Below are 21,462 nucleotides of genomic sequence, written 5' to 3'. Positions count from 1 at the left end.
TCATCCACCAATGGACACTTGGCCAGCTTCCGTAACTTGCCTATTGTAAATTATGCTGCAATAAACATAGAGTTACATATATCTTTTTGAATTAGTGTTTTCATATTCTTTGGGTAAATAGTAGTAGAATTACTGGATCCTATGGTGATTCTTTTTTTAATTTTTTGAGGAACCTCCCTACTGTTTTCCATAGTGGCTGCACCAGTTTGTATTCCCACCAGTGGTGCATGAGGGTTCCTTTTTTTTCTGCATCCTTGCCAACCCCAGTTGTTTCTTGTGTTTTTGATTTTAGCCATTCTGACAGGTGTGACGTGATACTCATTGTGGTTTTGATTTGCATTTCCCTGATGATTAGTGATGTCCGGCATGTCTCCATGTGTCTGTTGGCCATCTGGATGTCGTCTTTGGAGAAACGTCTGTTCATGTCTTCTGCCCATTTTTCATCAGATTATGTTTTTTAGGCACATTCTTTTTATCTTGTTACTTACTGATTGACTTTATTCTTTATTTATTCTCAGATACCATCTCTGAAATATTTTCTTTTGTTCACTAAAGGACATCAGGAAATAGAATGGCTACAGATTCATTGTATAAAATAATTATATCCTATCAGTGGTAGAATTTAAGAAAGTTAACATGCATATAAGATTGGGAATCCCCTCTAAAAGAAGATGGTCTTTATAATGTCTTTGTTGATAGTTCCTGGTCACTGCTATCAGATTTGCTAATATTTGGTGGTGCCTTTCCTTTCTCTTTCTATAATCTCATCTGTGTCTTTTTGCCTATTGTAGTTGTGATCTTCTTTATATATTAGTTACTTATGCTAATGTTTCTAATTTTCCTGCTCTATCTGCCATTAACCTCCATTATTATAAGATAGGATTTAAAAAGTTTAAAAAAATAGTGTCATGTGAAATATATGTATTGAGTGATGCTTTTTAATAACAGTTATTTCATTAAATAATATAAACAAATTTTAAACTTTTAGGAAAGAGAGAAGAAAAAGGTTACCTGTAATCCCACTATCCTAAAATGTCTACTCTTAGCATTGTGATCTTTATCTCTGCAACTTACTCTATACTACATACTGAAAAATTTACATCTCACCTTTTTATTTGGTGTTCTATCATAAGCATTTTCCAGTGTTAATATATAATCTCAGTTTACTATTTTTAAGTACTATATTGTGACTGTACCATGATTTACATAATTATTCTTATGTTGGAAAGTTACTTTTTTTCTAATTTTTAGAGAGTAATGTAAACTGATTCACTGTAAAGTAGTTTAAAGTTTTAGTACAGATAGTCTTAGTGATTTATCACAATATATTCTTGGAAATTGGTTGTAAAGATTGTCATATATTACATCATATTTCACCATGACAAGGTTATAATTGACAGTGTGCCAAAAGCTAAGACTGTGTACCTCTGAAATCACCTAGAAGGGTTGGACACTTCCAGTCCGAAAAATGGTTATTCTGCATTGTACACATTACTTGTATAAGGGATCACACGTAAATATCAAGTATATATGTGGCACACAAAAATCAACTTTATTGAATCATGAGTTTGTTATATTATTGTCTATAATGAAACAGACTTTTAAAGACTTTGCTTGTTTTCTTAGACTTTAGAAAGGACTTAAGCAGTAATTTAGAGAGTTATGACTACTTTAAAACAAAACAGAAAAGAAAAGGCTTAAGTTTATCTGATATCTATTTTCCTTCTTAAATTATCCTATAGTAAGAATAAGCATTTAAAACTACTCAGTTTGGGGCTCCTGGGTGGCTCAATTGGTTAAGGGATTGCCTTGGGCTCAGGTCATGATCCCAGGGTCCTGGTATAGAGCCTGGCATTGGGCTCCTTGCTCAGCGGGAAGCCTGCTTCTCCCTCTCCTGTCTGCTACTCCACCTGCTTGTGCTCGCTCTCTCTGTGGGTCAAATAAAGAAAAAAGAAAAAAAGAAAAAACTACTCAGTTGGCTTTAGACCTGGTTTCAAAAGTGGGCCTTTTTTTTTTTTTTTTTTAAATAGCCAGTGGTTTTTGCCTCTCCCTTTAGGGAGTGGTGGGCTAAAACAGACTGAACTATTTAGTGAGTTAAAGACTTAAAAAATGAAAGCTAAAACTATCCAACAGATTGTGCCTTAGTGTTAGCACAGGTTAGACTAGTCACTACCTTGGTGGGTGGCCTCAGTGTTTTGGGGTTCAGATTCTATGCAGTAATACAATTTCTCGGTATTTTCAGATAAGAGTTCTTGGTTTGTACCAATCACAGGGGGGCCAGAGGGCACCAGACCAGTCTGTTCATTTTTCAGAAATGCTGTCATAGACCTGATAGATGTACTGAAAGACTTCAGGAGCTCTGCACTTCAGTGACAGCATATAATTTGGGCTTCCTGGCTGTCTGCATAGCTCAGCCAAAATCCAAATGCCATTAGTGAGCTTCGGGGATTGGTACAGCATGTCCTGCCCTTCCACATTTCTCTTGGCAATAGTTATAAACACTGTTGTTTTGCAATTTGTTGGAAACAGTGTCAGCATTTAAATGACATTTCTTAATCTGAAACTGAAGCTCATTTTCATCGGGAATATCCTTCCACGTTGCAAGGAAGACCTGGTGCTGCATTTTGCCATCTTCTACAGAAAGTACATTGAGTGGGATGAGAAGACATCAGTATTACTTTTCACAGCTATCTGCAGTTTATTCATAGGTTCCATATTCATGGCTGGGCCCAAGGTGTTGAGAATCAGGGAGACATCAATGCTCTGGTTTGGCATCAGTGGTGCATGGATGGTCAGAGGAGTGCTTGGGGTGACCCCAAAGTTATTCTTGTTAAACTGGACTTCAGAGTCTGTCATGTGCTAGAGAGCTTTGTTGGTGAAGTTCATTTCCATATAGATGTGCCATTTGCGGTGACTAACTGTTCCGGAGATCTCCAGGCCTTTAGCTTTTACTACAGGCAGCCAGACATCCACCAGGTGCCATGCCTATCCCCATGGAGATTTCAGACAGGTCATTCAAACCACTGCTGACCACAGCAGGAGTAAGTGAAGGAGCAAAGGTTGCAGGCACTGATGAAGGGACGAAGGATTGTCCCACCAGACCATCTAGCCCTCCTCCCAAGAGATCCACTGCTCCCATCTGCATGGAGGACGCCAGTAGCACATTGACTGGGGGCCAAGGTCAAGGTTTAAAAGGTCTCCTAGAAGGTCACCTTGAGAGTGGCTAACCTGAGCCTGTTCTAGGTTGGTGGCAGTGGTGGTGGGGGCAGGGCTGTCACCTGCATCAGTGCTCCCATGGTGTACTGGCAAGTGTTTCTGGTGGATTCCATGACTCCCTTCTACAAAAGCATTGGGCAGCTATGGTACATGGAGGCCAAAGAACCCATGTGGCAGATTAGTCCCTCCAGCAGAGTTGATCTTATTAAGATCTGTCTCCTTGGACACCAGTGGCTTCTCAAACAAGACTGCTTCTCTGGCTGTGACAGGGTCTATTGAGAAAAGGCACCAATAAATCCAGCCCCAGCCTCGAAGGTCAGAATTAGCAGAATCCTGTGTTGCCAAACTCAAGACTCACTATAGCAGCTCCTGTGTTTCTCATGGTTTCTTGAGAAACAGCTTCACAATGGCAGTAAGAAGAGTGAGCTACACCTGGGCTTTCTTCAGAAAAACCCTCCAGGAAGCTCTCCGGTGACTCGAAGCATTGTCAGTTCTCTCCGCATATTCTCCCCCAATCCAGATCATAGCTGCTCAAGCATCTGGTCCATCCAGCGAGTCTAAGTTCTCAGACCGAGTGGCATGGTGCTTTCATACTTGATGCAGTATTTGTGAAAGCTCTCCCTGATAACAACAGTTACCTCTTGGATCACATACTTTCCTCTAGTCTGGAGGAGTTTGAGCAGCGTGCACACACAGCACCCTGCAGATAGCTCACTTTGATGGCTCACTGGCCAGTGGCCTGCACAGCTTCTCGAGCAAAGCCAACATCCGCCTCTGTGGTGTATTCCTCTAATTCTGCCAGAACCTGAGCAGTGTTGTCTCGGAACACCAAACGAATCACAATGTCCCACTGCTCTAGTTTAGAATAGATGGGATCACTGTAGTTCACAAAGAAGACTTAGATTTTCTGCTTCAAGATTTGAGGCCTTTCTGGAAAATTACACTGATACTCTTTAGGGTAACATACTGTACCTCCGGCTCCCTGGACAGCACAGTGACAAGCGCAGGGGCAGCTCCTTCAGCAGCATATTGCAGTAGTCCCAGTCCTTGAGTAACAACTCTAGAAACTTCACTAGGACTCTTACTGCTGAAAGCACCACTGCTCAGTTGGCACGAAACCGCCATTGAGTTACAGGCTGACAGATGCTCTGAGCCTGACGGTCATCTTTAGGGTTGTAATGAGACAGGAGGTCCAAGATGAAAATCTGACCCCATCCAGCGCACTCATTCAGGGCTGTCAGCAGCTGATTAATGTTCCGTGGGTTCAGATCAAGTAGGTTGCTGTTTGGGCAAGATTCGCTGATTTTAGAGCATGCTCCTACAGCATTAGCCAGTTGGGTTTGAATCTGCTCTGAGATCCCACAGAGAATCTAGAAATGATCTTCCGTCATTTGGACATTGATATCATGGAGCTTTGCCACACAGAGTGCTGCTGTTTTCCAAACACAGGGATAGCTTCCTCCTCCACCAAGCATTTGCAGAGGGCTTCACAGAGATCATCCGTAACCTTGTCCACCCGCATCCACTCCCACAGTCCTGATGGCCAAGGCCCAAATGAGAGGACTGGGATCTTCACGGTCCTTCACAAAGATGTTGATAGCCATGATGGCCGTGTCTGGCTGACTCGTGGCATAGTTCATCAAGCAGAGATACCCAGGCTTCTTTAATTCCAGATTCTCAGTTTACATCTGGAAAGAGAGAGCTGACATCCTTCCCCACAGCCATGGTAGCAGTCACTTTCTTCACAGCCTCCTTCCTCTTTTCTTTCTTTTCATTGTTGAGTTCAGCCTTCAATTCAAAGATTTCTCCATGTTTATTGATTGTGAAATACTTGGAGCCAGTCATGATTCTGGATCTTTCTTGTGCACCAGAGGCAAGGGTTGGGATGGTGGCAGCAGCCAGCAAACATGGCCCAAGTGGTGGTGTAACGGTTTCCTGCATATTAACTGGATATAAATGTTTTTGAAGGTTTTGTTAACATCTTGTCAAAAGAATTCTCTCACCTTACATGGCCACCACCACATGTGCAAGTCCTCTTTCTCTTTACCCAAGATCTGGTTGATTGTTTTTCCTTTATTTATGTGATAACAAAAATATATAATATTTAATCTCTTTAATTTGTTTCATTTGGACCACTAGTGAGGTTGAAGGTTTTTCCCTGTATTTGTGACCATTCTTTGCAGATTGTTTTTCTCAGATCTAATAATAAAATTGGTATTATTGGAGACTCTTAATTTGAGGAAACAAACTGAGAGTTGCTGGGATGGGGAGGTGGATGGGGGGATGGGGTAACTGGGGGATGGGCATTAAGGAGGGCACATGATGTAATGAGCACTGGGTGGTAGATGCAACTGATGAATCACCTGAATTCTACCTCTGAAACTAATAATACACTCTATTGGTGTACTTTGAATTGAATTGAATTTAAATAAAATTGAATTGAATTTAAATAAAATATTTTAAGAAATAGAACCATTTCAAATAAGACTACAAAGGAAGAAAGTAGATATTAACTGTATTAAAAATATAAAAAGGAAAATAAACTTTAGCAAGATAGATGAGACTATCTCAGAACTAAAATGCAGACATAGTCACTTACTTGAAACATAGGATATTAGAAAACGAATTGGACTAAAATTCTGTAGTGTTAGAATTGTATCTTCTTCTGTCCCTGGCTGACTTCTAGTAGGGCATATAGCTAAATATTTAACTTCTCTCATTTGTGAAGGGAAAATATTATTGCCCCTTAACTACTTGAGGTGGGAGGCAATAGCAGTAGTAATGGTGATACTGGCAGTAAAGATTTATTTTACCATAGATGATGTAGAGAAGGAAGAGAGCATGAATTCCTGTGCTCAGAAACAGGACTATGGCCAGATGAGCTGGGGGTTGGTGCTTCTATAGGTATCACAGGAAGTACCAAGGATTTCCCTTTTCTCTCTGCCTCCCAGTCCATCCCTCCAAACAAAAATAGCACAATGTCATCTGTATAGACATAAATAAATCTCTCCCAAGATAGAATTACATTGTAGATCAGTCTTATGATTGAGATGGGGATTGCCGCTGCCGCACCCCCACCCCCCCCCCCCCCGCCAAGAAGTTTATTTATTTGGGCAGACCTGGAGACACAGAGGCTTTGCACCTAAAAGAAGGTGTTGGGCCTCTTCGTGGTGAAGCGTGGCTTGTGCTGGCGACGCAGAACCCGGAGGGGCAGTGGGAACTTGAACTTGGAGTCGTGGAACTGCTTGACTGCTGGTCGGCGGCACTTGCTGGCGGCAGTCTCCTCCACCTTCATGATCTGGATCGAGTGCGCCTGGGCACAGTGTCGGGCGCCCATGTCTCGGTAGCACTGGGTGACGGCGCCTGTGGTGGTAAGGTCCCAGTACTCCCGGTTCATGTTGTGGGTGCCGCTTCGCGAGTCATAGCGCAGCCAGATGCCGAAGTTCTTCACTCGCAAGGGGGATTTCTCGAATACCTGTCCACAGTAGACGATTTCCCCTGAGGACTTCTTCATCTTTTTCAGCTGAGACACAAAGTACCAAAAGCGGGACTTGGCGACGACGTGATTAGGTGCAAAGATTCGCATGTGATACAGGGGCGGAGTGCCACATTTGGGGGTGGGCAGGCAGCGCCCCACCACCTTCTACTCTCGCAGTGTGCCCTAGGCCTTCATGGCTTGCTGTCCAGCCGCCGCCGCCCTAGAAAGGGAGATGGGGATTTTTAACATCAGATACGTTGGTCTAAATTTTGTATGAGGCTTATGAAATCTCATTTAAAAAACTCTTTACAAAAAACTCTTTACTGCTCTGTACCTCAAAGAGACAAAAGATAAAGTGACTCAAGGGATTTGGACCTGTGATTTCAGAGAGTTTACTCCAAAGCTGCTTTTCTCCCATCAGTCTCTCTCCTCTGGCCAAGAACGTATTTTAATACTGAAAAAAACTACATGCAGTTGAGTTCATAGCCAGGTGGTTGGTTCTAGTCTAGCCTATCATGAGGGTGAGTTGAACACCTATATCCTTAGCTTATATGGAAAGTGTGTTCGGTGACAAGTCTTTTTCTGTTCCCCAAAGGAAGTTCTCTTTAATCTTTAGCTGGAAAATTAAAGTGTCAACTTTATCCATTAGGATGTACCCCTTAAAAAAGTGGCTAGTACTTTAATATATTTTGTGATCGTTCACATGAGTCATAGACCATAAACTGATTAATGACTGAGTCTCTTTTGTAAATATGCTGATTACTAAAAGTAATTTTACCAAACATATATCATGTTATAGCACCCCCACTTAGGAAAAATTGATTTAATATAGATTTTCTTTCCTTAAGTCCCCAGACACCACTGCATACTACTTTTGTATAGATAGTAGCTACATACTTTCATCACTTTTTGAAGGAGTTATTCACATGCCAGTTGATATTCTTACTTACTTTTCTTACCAAGGAAACATACATAATGATTTATGAAGTAGAAATGTATTATTTTAAAATTGAGAGGGACAGATGTCTTTACAGAGAATAGCATTTTCAAAATAATACCTAGATTTTATATAATTCTTCTTACTCTGTTCTTTTTAAAAGTATTTAATAGTTTATATAATTTGATAAGCTACAGCCCTATATTATCTAGTACCAAAAACAAAAAAGAAATGGTTTCTAAACTTCCAAATGTGTGATGTACCTATATTTGTAAGATCTTAGAAATTTGACTAACGTTTGCTTGGCCAGAGAGACCGTTAATAATGTAAGGTCAACATGCTAGATTCATTCTCGAAGATACTTCTTACTTAGCTGAAGTCCTTCATGGTCCACCCTGAGATGCTGAGAGACCATTTCAGCATCTGGGAAGGAAAAATGTGAGATGAGTGTATCTGTATGTAAGAAAATGAATTTTAAATGGCAACAATAGAATCAGTAATATGGAATTTTTTCCTTACAGGTTATGCATTAGACCCTTCATTAGATAATCATCAAGTGTCTACCAAATATATTGGTTCAGTAGAAGAAGCTGAAAAAAATCAAGGTAATTCATTCAAATTTATTTGAAATACTTCATATCAAGTATATGTATATATACACACACATACAACTACTGTCTCGCAGATTGACCTGAAACAGTAGGAAAAACTAGTATTTTATTAGATTGATTTTATTTTTAAGTTGAGACAAGTAATATAGGGCAATATAGTTTAGAACTATTATAGTTTAAAGCTTGTTTTTGCCACTTATGAGGCATGCAGCCTTGTAGGGAAGATGTTGGTACCTATCATTTGTGTTGTTATGAGTACTTGGCACAGTGCCAACCATGTAGAAATCATTCAATAAATTATAATTAATGTCTAGCAAATGTTTGCAGTTTATTTCTCAGCACAAATGTCAAGCTACATTTTTACGGAGTGGAACAAGTTTTATTATACATTGTCTATGGAGATTGTCTTAGGGTTGCTTTGAAGGCTGAGTTCGAATATGTTTTAGAATATGTGTTTGTGCTCATATTCATTTTGTACTTAAAAGACAAAGTATCATACTCTAAATGCTGACTTGTCACAAAGCTCATCATTGGAATCTTACCCATAAAATATGCTCATTAGAAAAAGAATATGCTGGTCACCTGAGGGGGTCTCAGTGGGTTCAGCCTCTGCCTTCAGCTCAGGTCATGATCTCAGGGTCTTGGGATCGAGCCCTGCATCAGGCTCTCTGCTCAGCAAGGAGCCTGCTTTCCCCCTCCCCTCTGACTGCCTCTCTGCCTACTTGAGATCTCTGCCTATATTAAATAAATAAAATCTTAAAAAGAAAAAGAATATGCTGCTTGTATGAGGATGCTTCTACTTAGAAGACCCTGTATCATCCAGCAACCTTCAGTGTATGAGCTACATTATTGTAAAAATAGAATTTGACAAGCTTTTGTTGTAGCACACAACCTAAAGGAAACTCATTTGAATTAATATAGGCAAGCTTTTTTGTATAAGTTAGACATCTACAAGCCATATCTTTATGTAGTTAGATTTTCTGTTAACAGTTAAATTGTGATTATGACTCCCATAAACCTTTCTTTTTCCAATTTAATGACTACACACAACTTGCCGCCTCCTACTGATCAAATCAGAATCTCAACCAGAAACATCCTCTTTCCTGTTTTCTTTTTAATCTAAGATTTATGATATGAGAGGTCCAATTTAGATTTCGATCACTTAGAAGAATACCAGATTCTTGTGAAACCTTGCTTAATATATATATTGTTAATTTTTAAGTTACTTATTCCTTACTATAATCTAATTCAGTTTTTAAATGATAAATTTTAATTTATTCTTGCTTTCAAAAGTAGCTTTATCTGGGCACCTGGGTGGTTCAGTCGGTTGAGTACCTCACTCTTGATTTCAGCTCAGGTCATGATCTCAGGGTCATGAGATCAAGCCCTGTGTCGGGTTGCACGCTGGGTGTGGAGCCTGTTAAAGATTCTCTCTCTCCCTTTCCCTCTGTCCATGTATATACACTCTCTCTTGAAACAACAACAACAAAAAAGTAGTTTTATCATTATTTAGTGATACTAAGTTGCTGGATTCCTTTCAGAAAGTGGTAAAATCCATTGATATAGGTCTGTGCTTCATTAAAAAGGATTGTGTACCTTGTAGGATTATATAGCCAGGTCTTTTCTTTAAGTATATTAGGACTCATGAAACATTGCAGTAGTAGAAAGCTTCTCTTCCCAGAAGGTTGAGTTTCTCTTTGTATGGCATGAGTTGGTATACCTGGCAGATTCATACAGATTTTATTTTGTGTTCTTTAATGAATCTTTGGTCACTTGAACAATCACTTTTCTTTAACCACAAAAAGTAAAAATTATATATATGCTACTGTTTCTTTAGAAAATACCCATTTTTTTTTTAAATGTAGGTTTAACCGTGTTTGAAACTGGTCAGAAAAAGATAGAGAAGAGGAAAAAGTTCAAAGAAAATGATGCATCTAATATTGATGGTTTCTTGGGACCATGGGCAAAATATGTGGATGAAAAAGACGTAGCCAAACCCTCAGAAGTAAGTTCTGATGTTTTTCATTGCCAGTTCAGGTAGATGCTGTGTGTCTGTGAAGGAGATCTATATTAATAAACTTGAGATTTCCTTAGAGAACCAAATGATGACTCATCAATATTTCTTTGCCGTGGTTGACTGAGAAAATAGTGTCAGATTTTTTAAATTGTTCTTGGGAATATTTTTAATTTATCCTTTTCTGATTTATTTTCTTCCATATTTTTATTTAAATACAACATTGAACAATTTTAAATAATTTAAATTTAGTAAAAATTGATAATGTTATTAAGCTACCTTGGTAGCTGCTCTTGATACCACATACTCCGATAGTAACCACAGAATCAGCCTTTCTGTTATTTTAGAATTGGTGGTGGGTTTTATTTGTTAACTTATATGAAAATTTTAATAAACAAATAAAACCCACCACCAATTCTAAAATTACAGAAAAGCTGATGTCAAAAAATGGGCAGAAGACATGAACAGATACTTCTCCAAAGAAGACATACAAGTGGCTAACAGATACATGAAAAAATGTTCATCATCATTAACCATCAGGGAGATTCAAATCAAAACCACACTGAGATACCACATTACAGCAGTTAGAATGGCAAAGATTAACAAGACTGTAAACAACAAGTGTTGGAGAGGATATGGAGAAAGGGGAACCCTCTTACACTGTTTGTGGGAATGCAAGTCGGTGCAGCCACTTTGGAAAACAGTGTGGAGATTCCTCAAAATATTAAAAACAGAGCTTCCCTATGATCCTGTAATTGCAGTACTGGGTCTTTACCCCAAAGATACAGATGTAGTGAAAAAAAGGGCCATCTGTACCCCAGTGTTCATAGCAGCAATTTCCACAACTGTCAAACTGGAAAGAGCCAAGATGCCCTTCAACAGACAAATGGATAAAGAAGATGTGGTCCATATACACAATAGAATATTATGCAGCCATCAGAAAGGATGAATACACAACTTTTGCCTCAACATGGATGGGACTGGAGATTATGCTGAGTGAAATAAGTCAATTATCATATGGTTTCACTTACCTGCAGAGCATAAGGAATAACATAGAGGACATTAGGAGAAGGAGAGGAAAAGTGAATTGGGGTAAATCGGAGGGGGAGATGAAGCATGAGACACTGTGAACTCTGAGAAACAAACTGGGGGTTTTGGAAAGGAAAGGCGCGGGGGAATATGTGAGCCTGGTGGCGGGTATTAAGGAGGGTATGTATTGCATGGAGCACTGGGTGTGGTGCATAAACAGTGAATCTTGGAACACTGAAAAAATTTCAAAAAAAATTTTAACAAAGAATAATCTATATTTAAAAAATAATAATGCTATGAAGTTTTATAAAGTAAAACCATAGAACTCTACCTGTCTTTCTCCATCTCCTAATCCTACTGTTTCTATGAGCCAGTGACTGTCCTAGGTCTTAGGGATATTGATCAAGACAAGATCAAGAAAATCCTGTCCTCGTGAAGCTTATATTCTAGCTGTATCTTTCATCCATGTATATCAGTCATATACATATGCCACTTTTTATTTACATTAGACATCATCTGTTGACTTCTTTGTTACTATAGATAAAGATTTACTACTATCCCACCTTCCTTCCACTGCTCCTCCCATAAAAGCTGTGTCATAAATCTGTGGTCATTGCTTAGATCCTTATGACTTAGTAAAAGTTGTTTACTGGAGAACAGCATAGTGTACAAAAATTGAGTTTCCTTTCCAATACCAGATTTTCTAGCTACTTTGTTTTTTTGCTTATATAATTAGCATACTACAATAAATTTGTTTCTAGGTGTTCCAGAAAGGTGGGTTTTGTATAAAATGAGTTTAAAAGTATTAGCTAGTGGGGCGCCTGGGTGGCTCAGTGGGTTAAAGCCGCTGCCTTCGGCTCAGGTCATGATCCCAGCATCCTGGGATCGAGCCCCGCATCGGGCTCTCTGCTCAGCAGGGAGCCTGCTTCCTGCTTCCTCCCTTCTCTCTCTGCCTGCCTCTCTGCCCACTTGTGATCTGTCTGTCAAATAAATAAATAAAATCTTTAAAAAAAAAAAAAAAAAAAAAAAAAATAAAAGTATTAGCTAGTACCCATTATGTGTTTCACGTCATTTGTAATCAAAGAGTTGAGACTATTATCCCAGGAGACATACATAACAGCTATTGCTTCACCCAAAATTGGACCTCATTATAAAGTATTTATAAGCAGCTTTGGGTACAGTGGGGTTCTAAAACATCCATTTCAAAGTTCACTCCTTAATTTCCTTAGGAAGAACAAAAAGAATTGGATGAAATTACAGCAAAGAGGCAGAAAAAAGGCAAACAGGAAGACGAGAAACCTGGGGAGGAGAAGACAATCCTACATGGTAATATATTTTTTATGCCTCTTCATTTTCATGATAAACTTTCATATATTCGGTCTGTTCTCTGTTCATATGTATCATCTGCCCTTACTAATCAGCTGCTGTACTTCACTATATTAAGAATAATTATATTTGACTATTTGCATCTCAAAGAAATTACAGCAGACTCTTCATATTCTAATAAAGGAGAGAAAATAACATGATTAATGATCGCCGCAGATGATTCTTTGAAGTGCTAGTGAATTTTTAAAAAATAGTAGATAAAGAAGAAATCTGAATTGTCCATAATCTGTTCTTTCCTAAGAACAGACTCTTCCCTCAGTCACTTTACCCTTTTGTTTTTAACCCAAATCTAATATTCTCCAGATATCTACATCATTCATAACTAAGTTATACTTTAAAAGAAAAACTTTGTTTTTCATGTGAATAGACTGGAGATTAAGATTCTCAGACTAATTTTGATATGTGGAAGAAAATGCATATTCAGGAAATGTACTCCAAAAGGATTTATAAATATTCTAGAATGTTCCTGGTTCATTCATAACCAGTTATATTTGGAAAATTATGTAGTGATTATCAAACTGTAAAGAAAAATTTAGTACCATTGTATTGATTATTCTAATGTTAGATCACAAATATCAAATATTTAGGTTTGATGAGGCCATATTTGGTCTCTCAAACTCCAGTTTTCTCTCCAAGGACGCAATTTAATACTATGGTGCTTGCAGCCATAGTCAAAATAACAGCCAACAGCTACTCAGGACTTACTGTGTGGCAGGCAGGTTACTAAATGCTTTATGCACACTATGCAATTTAAGTCCCACTAGTGACTTCACTGCAAACTTTGTGTTGAAAGTGGAAAAGGGAATGGAAAAGGAACCTGGAAGGGCACAAAAGAGGAAGTCAGGGAAAAAGGATAGTTGATATTTTTGTTTTAACTTCTTTTCTATCCTTTTGCTTCTGGGTCTTTGCCAGTGACTCACAAGGCCCAAGCATTTTCTCTCCTTCCCTCGATATAATTATGCTGCGGTGAAATCTTCTTTAAATATCATTAAAATGTGTAACTAAGTAAAACAATTATACATCTTATTTAAAGGACTGATATTCTCTGGGTATTTAGAAATTCCAAAATACTACCCCTAATTGTAAATAAGAGCAGGGATTTCAAACAGCTCAATTTTAGCTGACTCTTAGTCTTAACTTCATCAGAGTGTTGTTACCTAAACCTTAATAAGGAACAATAGCCCTGTGAGTAAATTGTTATCATTTAAGGATACAGGTTTTATGACTGTAGCTTGTATTTGTTCACTGCTTTCCTTTGTCTTGTTTCAGTTAAAGAAATGTATGACTACCAAGGTAGATCCTATCTTCACATACCTCAGGATGTTGGTGTTAATCTTCGGTCCACTGTGCCACCTGAGAAGTGTTACCTTCCCAAAAAGCAAATTCATGTGTGGTCTGGACATACAAAGGTAAGCAGGTTTGTCATAGGGATTGGCCATGATTCATAATTCAGTGTTCTGGTAGCCCAAGCCTTTCCCTAGAAATTCTTGCTGTAACCTGCTTTTTCTAGGGTACAATGTCAGTGAACAGTGGGTTGGTGGTAGCACCAAAACATCAGTAATTTTGCCTTAGCTCTTGGGATTACTGTGCTTAAGAGAAGATTAGATGGTTTCTGGTTTATAAACTATGATCATATTGAGACTAATGCAGAGGCAAGATACTTGAAACTTCTGATGTTGATATTCCTTGTCATCTGCACTATTCCAACTGATAATTCCCAGCTTTTAGCAAAGAGCAAAGGAACTGAGTAAAAGAAGGAAGAGGAGAGAGAGCATTAGCAACTTTATTGACTTAAGAATTCCCTTGGGTGAGAAAGTCAGTATTAAAGGTTAAAGAACATATCTTCAAAAGTTTAGTGTCAAAAAGGCTGTTCTTGGAATACTAACAAAGCTTATTCTGGGGCATGATTTTTGGAATGAAGAAAAAAGTAAATTAGATTGCCTAAAAATACACTGTCCTTTCCTTATGTTTCATTTCAGTTGATTGATTACTATAATACCTTTTTATAGGGCGTCAGTGCCGTCAGATTATTTCCTCTCTCTGGCCATTTATTGCTGTCTTGTTCCATGGACTGTAAAATCAAGGTGAGTTTTCAGTAACAGAGTAGGAATGCTGCAGAGCTAGTACTTTGGTGAAGTCTGTTTGGCTAATTATAAAGAAATTTGTGTTTGATAAGCAATTAGAGCCTAATTATTTTCTCTTAGGCCCCATGAATACAGCCATTTATGAATTCCTTCCAAACATGTATGGCTCTGTGGTCCAATTGGCTAGGCTCTTTTGTAAGCTTAGATAACTGATTAGAATGTAATCAGTCACTTTGGTTTTAGATACACAAGTATTTACCCACTAGTAATGCATTTTTTAAAGGTTTTGGACATGTAACTGAGTTCATTTTTTCCTCAGAACCGTATGAGCTAGAGAGAACACGCATTAGAAATCCCATTTTAGAAAATAGATAATGTAATTCACACTTTTTCTTATAAATGCAAGTAGATACCAAGTAGCAGAAATGCTCCCAGCTTCTTCTTTCAGTTTTTTTCGTCTCAGGAGGCTCCACCTTAAGTTAGATTTCTGTAGAGTATGTGGGGAAAAATTCACTTGCCACTGCATGTCAGCTTGAACATGGGGAAAGCCTCTTTAAAAAATCGTAAATCTGAAAGAATAGTTATCTTTTTGTGTGTCTTCTGTGTCTCGTTTGTTATGATGGTCAAGAAATATCAACTCTGTAATACTCTTGAGGCTTGGAAAGTTGAATCATTAAAATTTTACTCTTTGTAAACAATTCATGGATATTAACAATATATGAAGGTAGCTTTTCTTGATGAGAGCAATCATTTAGGCATTTGTCTCTACTCAGTAGCTTAAAATCAAAGGCCAACTGTTTGGAGTGAAAACCTTTTTTCCTTTTTTTTTTTTTTTTTTTAAGATTTTATTTATTTATTTGACAGACAGAGATCACAGGTAGGCAGAGAGGCAGGCAGAGAGAGAGAGGAGAGAAGCAGGGGGCCTGATGCTGGGCTCCATCCCAGGACCCTGGGATCATGACCTGAGCTGAAGACAGAGGCTTTAACCCACTGAGCCACCCAGGCGCCCCCCTTTGTTTCCTTTAACTTTGACTTAATACAAGCTATGTTCGTTGAGATGAAGGTCTTCTGACCAATTAAAAAAGCCTAGTGTTCAATTTTGTTCACAGGCATTAACATTTACTAGGTATCCATTACGTGCAGGGAACTGAGACTGAAAAATTATCAAGGCCCGTCCCTGCCCTCAGGTAATCATTTCATTATAATGTAAATGATGGTTATAGAGTCAGGTGGAAAGTTCTGGTTTCTAAGAGGAAACATCCTTCAGCGGAAAGGTAACTAAATAAAAAGTGGTGGGGGTGAGGAGCGTAGGTAGTAGTAGTAGATAGACATGGTGTGTGCTGAACACTATGAGTTTGTGGCTGCTGGAGTCTCGAATCTGAGAGATACAGAATGGTGACAGGCATCAGCGAAGGATCAGGTGCTAAAGGTCCTTGCCTGCTATGCTGTGGGGACTGAGACTTTATCTTACTGGCACGGGGTAGCCAGAGTGCTGTTTCTTTTAGAACTTGTAACATTATTGAGGATTAGATTTGAGGCACGCAAGAATAAAGGTAGTTTTAGGGGTGCCTGGTTGGCTCAGCTGGTTAAGCATCTGCCTTCAGCTCAGGTCATGGTCACAGGGTCCTGGGATGGAGTCCTGCATGGGGCTCCTTGCTCAGCGGGGAGCCTGCTTCTTCCTCTGCCTGCCACTCCCCCTGCTTGTGCTCTTTCTCCCTGACAAATAAATAAAATCTTTAAAAAAAGAAGAAAGAATAAAGGGAGTTTTGAAGCTATTGTATGTACTAATTCACTTTAGGTGTGATGAGAATTATTAGCCTATTATACTTTAGATCATCATTTTCATATAGCTTCTATAATATTTTGTTACTTTAGAAAGTTCAAAAAAAATCTTCGGTACCAAAATGTTATAAACATGGCAGTTTTAATAACATTTAGTTCTTCTGGAAGTAGCTCATATTACATAAATAGAAACTTTTCATCATGGAAAATATGTCAAATATAGAAAAGAATAAAAAAGGGAAGATCACTTGTATCAGCTCCACCCAAGTGCTCTTGATATTTTGCTGTATCTTTGTCAGATCTCAGGGAAGTGTGTGTGTGTGTGTGTGTGTGTGTGTGTTTAGTCCAGATGGTACAACACAGACTAACAGCACCAAGCATTATGTTCGTTGATGTATGATGCCTTTGCTTAAATCCCCAGTACCCGCAGATATGCACACACATAGCTGGCAAATGGTTGTTGCTCTTGATTGAAACTTGTCATTCTATGGAAGTCTTGTATTCAATTTAATATTTCTATGTGTTTTTTCCCCAGCTCTGGGAGGTTTATGGAGACAGACGCTGTCTGCGAACATTTATTGGTAATACTCCTTTCCTCTCTGTCCATAATCTGTTTGGAAAGACTTTTTAAACTCCATCGTTGACCATAATGTTACTACACTGCTAATGAAGGGAAGTCTTCAAGGACTCAAACTCAGTCTCGAAGAGGAAGTCCTCCCACATAGACACATAGACAAAAAAAGAGAGAAGAGCAGAAGCGAAAGTTGTCTGAGAAAGCATGCTCTTTGGGGCAGCCGGGTATAATGCAAAATTGCTAGGGAGGGGACACGGTGAGAGGTGACAAGAGGGAACAGCAGTATAACTGGGGGCAGAGCATGACGGACCTTTGGTGCCATCAGTGAGGAGTGGAGAATCTGTGCAGAGGGCCTTGGAAAGCCTGCCATTAAACTGCTTTTAAGGAAATTGACTCAGTCCGATCTGAAGTTTACAGAGATCACAGTGGTAGTATGAAGATGTTCTGGTAGGGCAGGCCTGCAGGCAGGGAGATGAATGACAGGGTTATGTCATGGGCCTGGATTAGGGACCATGAGAGCCTGGCCTAAAGCAGCTGATGGAGAGGAAAAGAACAATCAAGAGTTAAAATCAGCAGGACTTAGTCACTGGATGTGAGTGATAAGAGTGAAGCAGAAATCTAGGGTGACTCCCAGCTGGCTGGCTGAATGGGGGTGCCATTGGCCATGAGAGGGGACATAAGACGATGACGACATGTCACTTGTTAAACCTGAACTGCCTTTGGAGTATGGAGATGCACATGTCCAGTTAGCCGGGTGTTGAGCTTCGAAAAGAGGTTAGGAATCAGCAGCTAAAGCACACAAAAGAATAAGACTGAGCAAACTCCTTGAAGGAGGAAACAAGGCCAAAAAGAGAACAGCTTTATGGCCAACTAGCCTTTTGGGTAGAGGATAGTTTACTATCTTTGTGAGATTTCATATGAAGGCTGGTTACGTTTCCAAATGTAACTGTACATTACTGAATTTTTGTGTGATTTGTAGTGGCTCTGTTTTTAGATTTAAGTGTGAGTCCATTCTGCATGCCTTGTTAGAATTTTGGGGCCTCGCTGAACAAATGAATACTGACCAAGGTGCCAGAGCATCCTACAGGGAGACTCTCAGCAGCAGATGGGAACAAAATGCCTCTTATACATATAGTGGACTTGGTCTCCATCTTGTACATATGGTGGATTTGGTCTCCATCTTGTACATATAGTGGACTTGGTCTCCATCTTGTATGCATAATGGACTTGGTCTCCATAGTGGACAGATGGAGAAACTATCTAACCAGCAGATAGTTTTTCAGTGGAAAATGAAATTATCAGTTTTGGAAGAGGGGACTCTTGCTGTAGAAAAGAATGCCTAATTACTGTTGCACATAGCCCAATTAGAGTTCACTGGTGATGGTGGTCCAGGGCTGCTGTGTGTGGCTGATGATTCGTGCAACGCATATTCTGTCAGTCTTGGTCATGAGGGGTGGTAAGAAACCTGCTTTGATTTAGCCACATTTTATTCGTCCCTATAACTTTCAAAAGAGTGGCTTGGTCTGGCAGACTGGTTTCCAAGCAAAGCACCTTTAAGTTAATTTATTGTCAAGATGGTATCTTAAAACAAGATAGACGTTAATGTTAGATCCCAAAAGGCTTAGTCTCTTGAGGTTCTGAAGTCACTTCTCTGAAACTTGGTAACTTGATCACAGAAATCCGCAGGTATTGGAGAAGAGCTATGATTCCATGAACTTTAGGATTGGGTCGCTTTGTTTCACTTAGTGAATAGTCTGGAGAACGAACCTCCCAAATGTCACTAGGCCCTCCTCTTTCGTTGGCAATAATTGGTCTGTTATATTTCCTTAAATTCTTGGCTGCTTAGTCATCAATTATGTATACTGCATATTAAAAGATTTCTCTGACAAACTCTAAATGAGTTAGATCTTTTTTCTTGGCTCTTACCTAAATGTTAGGCATCAGAAACACCTGGGGAGCTTTCTGAAGGAGAAATAAAAGACCACTAACCCACACCTACCGTTTTCTGCGTCAGTAAATCAGGATAGGATTCCAGAGATTCTGACTCACAGGGTGGCTTGCAAATGCTATTTCTCTCACCGTGTTTCCGTTTTAAGAGAAAATCCTTCCCCTCACCTCCATTTCTGTTGTCCCTGTCTTAGGCCACAGCAAAGCCGTTAGGGACATCTGCTTTAATACTGCAGGGACGCAGTTCCTCAGCGCAGCCTACGACAGGTACCTTAAGCTCTGGGACACGGAGACAGGTAAGAGCTCACTTATACTAATGCCAGTGCGCATTTATCTTACAAATTAGCACGTATAAACCATAGCGGTCTTGGTGGCAAAACGGTGCCTCTGTAGCTGCTCATTCTCGTATCATCGACTGTCAGCTGATACCATAAAATGTTCGTAGAGTTCAAACTCAGCTACATAAGTAGCTCTTTTACTCTGAACCTTTGTTTCCATCAAATACAACTTATAAAGCGAACATCCTGATGAAATCTTCCGTAGATGAGTTAATTATCTTCTTGTTCCCTTCCACCACCAAGGACACTGCATTACACATAGTAGAAGCACAATAAATGTCTGACGAACAGAATTAATTTAATTGCCCATGTTGATTACAAAGTAAGTCTGTCTACAGACCCACAGGTCAGGTGGTTTAATGTATTCACAGACGTTAATCATTTTAGTACATTGCGGCTACTATAATTTTGCATAATTAGAGAACCATCTTTCATCTTACCAAGTTCTAAGGGTAAAGATAATAGCTAATATTTATCGAACACTTACTGTTTACCAGGCATTGTGCTAGGCACTTGTATCCAGCATCATATCCAATTCTTAAAATAGCCCTATAATTACTATTATTATTATAGATAAAGAAATTGAGGCTAAAAGGGGGAGCTTTTCCAGAGCCACACAGCTCATAAGTGGCTGAACTGATTTAAACCAACGTCTCTCTGATGCCGGAGCCCCTACGCTTACCCCGAAGTGGTTCTCATCTCCGGCTCCACATCGTAATTACTTTCTCTCTTCTGCAGTCGATGATCCAGATTTACTTTTGAAAAAAATATTTTTAATCATAAGGAATCTGTGAAAAGGAACATTATAATTTATAGTAAGGAACAAGCAGTCTGCCTTCTCCAAAATGTATTAAGCAAATGATTTTAATCCCTGGGCTGTCTTTTAAGTGGTCAAATTTTTCTTCCCTACTTTAACTTGAGTCTTTGGTTTTAGGACAGTGTATATCAAGGTTTACAAACCGAAAAGTGCCCTATTGTGTCAAATTTAATCCCGATGAAGATAAGCAAAATCTCTTTGTAGCTGGTATGTCTGATAAAAAGATTGTGCAGGTAAGTCTTTTTTACAGTGTTTTTTAGTAAGATTCCTATGGTTTATGTTGTATTAGGGGATGGAATAAGGAATGTTAACTTGTTTAGTGCTTGCTGCTAATGGTCTGTTTTTAGTAGAAACCAGTCATTATGTTAGAGATCTTTTTCTTCATTTTCCATAGTTCTGATCTTTATTTTCACATCTGCTCCACTTCTGCCTTGACCTTTTCTCTTGTTTGATCTACAGTGGGACATTCGAAGTGGGGAAATTGTGCAGGAGTATGACCGGCATTTGGGGGCCGTCAACACCATTGTTTTTGTTGACGAGAACAGGAGATTTGTGAGCACATCTGATGATAAGAGTCTAAGAGTTTGGGAATGGTGAGTTTTTGTCAGTAGAAGATCTGATTTATATAATTATATCAAACAATTTAAGAATCTGTAGCCAAAGAAAAGCCTGATAATAGGCAACCATGTGAATATTTCCACAACTATGATATCTGGCTTGCCAACCAAATTGTTTTAAACATTTGAGTACCCAGAATACGGAAATAAAAATTTAGACATGCTACATTTCATAGTCTTTGGGCAGTGTATCTAAAGGTTATATATTTTGAGCCATTTTTCTTGCATTGGTGAAAAGTTTGTATCGTGTTGCCTTTCATTGTCTTTGCAAAATGACTGATGAGATGTAGGGCCCACAAATGTAAAGACTCTGTTATTCACCATTGGGATTAAACATTAGACCCTCACCTCAGAGTCAACCCAAAAAAAGAAAGAATACTTAAAAATCTCTTTAAGTTTTTAAATGTCTACATTATGATTATTCACTACTGAAAATGGCCCCAGGTCATCACCCATTGTGTCCTGCCATTCGTAACACATAATGGTAAAAATCAAATGTTTTATTTGTAGAATATGTTGGTTAGTTTTGCTTTCCTTGAGAGAGAAAGAAAAACTTTCCTAAAGTCAAGAAATACTAAAACTGGTTTCACTAAGTATCATAGATGGTGTTTTTTCATTTATTTATGAAGAAA

General features: G+C 39.0%; 1 protein-coding gene and 2 pseudogenes across 4 annotated transcripts in view; 1 reads left to right on the top strand and 2 right to left on the bottom strand.

Moving 5' to 3' along the window:
- CDC40 (cell division cycle 40) overlaps positions 1-21,462 on the top strand; it is a 57,044-nt gene that overhangs the window by 22,438 nt on the left and 13,144 nt on the right. For both annotated transcript variants that reach the window (XM_080805179.1, XM_080805178.1), the window contains exons 4-12: positions 8,153-8,236; positions 10,108-10,247; positions 12,515-12,611; positions 13,941-14,080; positions 14,681-14,755; positions 17,073-17,118; positions 19,253-19,354; positions 20,331-20,446; positions 20,673-20,806. In XM_080805179.1, coding sequence (XP_080661305.1) covers positions 8,153-8,236; positions 10,108-10,247; positions 12,515-12,611; positions 13,941-14,080; positions 14,681-14,755; positions 17,073-17,118; positions 19,253-19,354; positions 20,331-20,446; positions 20,673-20,806 — 934 coding nt within the window. The remainder of the gene's footprint in view (positions 1-8,152; positions 8,237-10,107; positions 10,248-12,514; positions 12,612-13,940; positions 14,081-14,680; positions 14,756-17,072; positions 17,119-19,252; positions 19,355-20,330; positions 20,447-20,672; positions 20,807-21,462) is intronic.
- On the bottom strand, positions 2,302-5,061 carry LOC308345098 (AP-2 complex subunit beta-like; annotated as a pseudogene). The gene has a single exon. The product of its transcript is annotated as an AP-2 complex subunit beta-like (transcript).
- LOC308345097 (large ribosomal subunit protein eL20-like) lies at positions 6,359-7,668 on the bottom strand (annotated as a pseudogene). Its single transcript has 2 exons — positions 7,654-7,668; positions 6,359-6,877 (listed from the first exon to the last, which is right to left on the bottom strand). The product of its transcript is annotated as a large ribosomal subunit protein eL20-like (transcript).

This window comes from Martes martes (genome assembly GCF_963455335.1).
Source record: "Martes martes genome assembly, chromosome: 6".
NCBI lineage: Eukaryota > Metazoa > Chordata > Mammalia > Carnivora > Mustelidae > Martes > Martes martes.
This window is presented reverse-complemented; position numbering and strand designations above follow the sequence as displayed.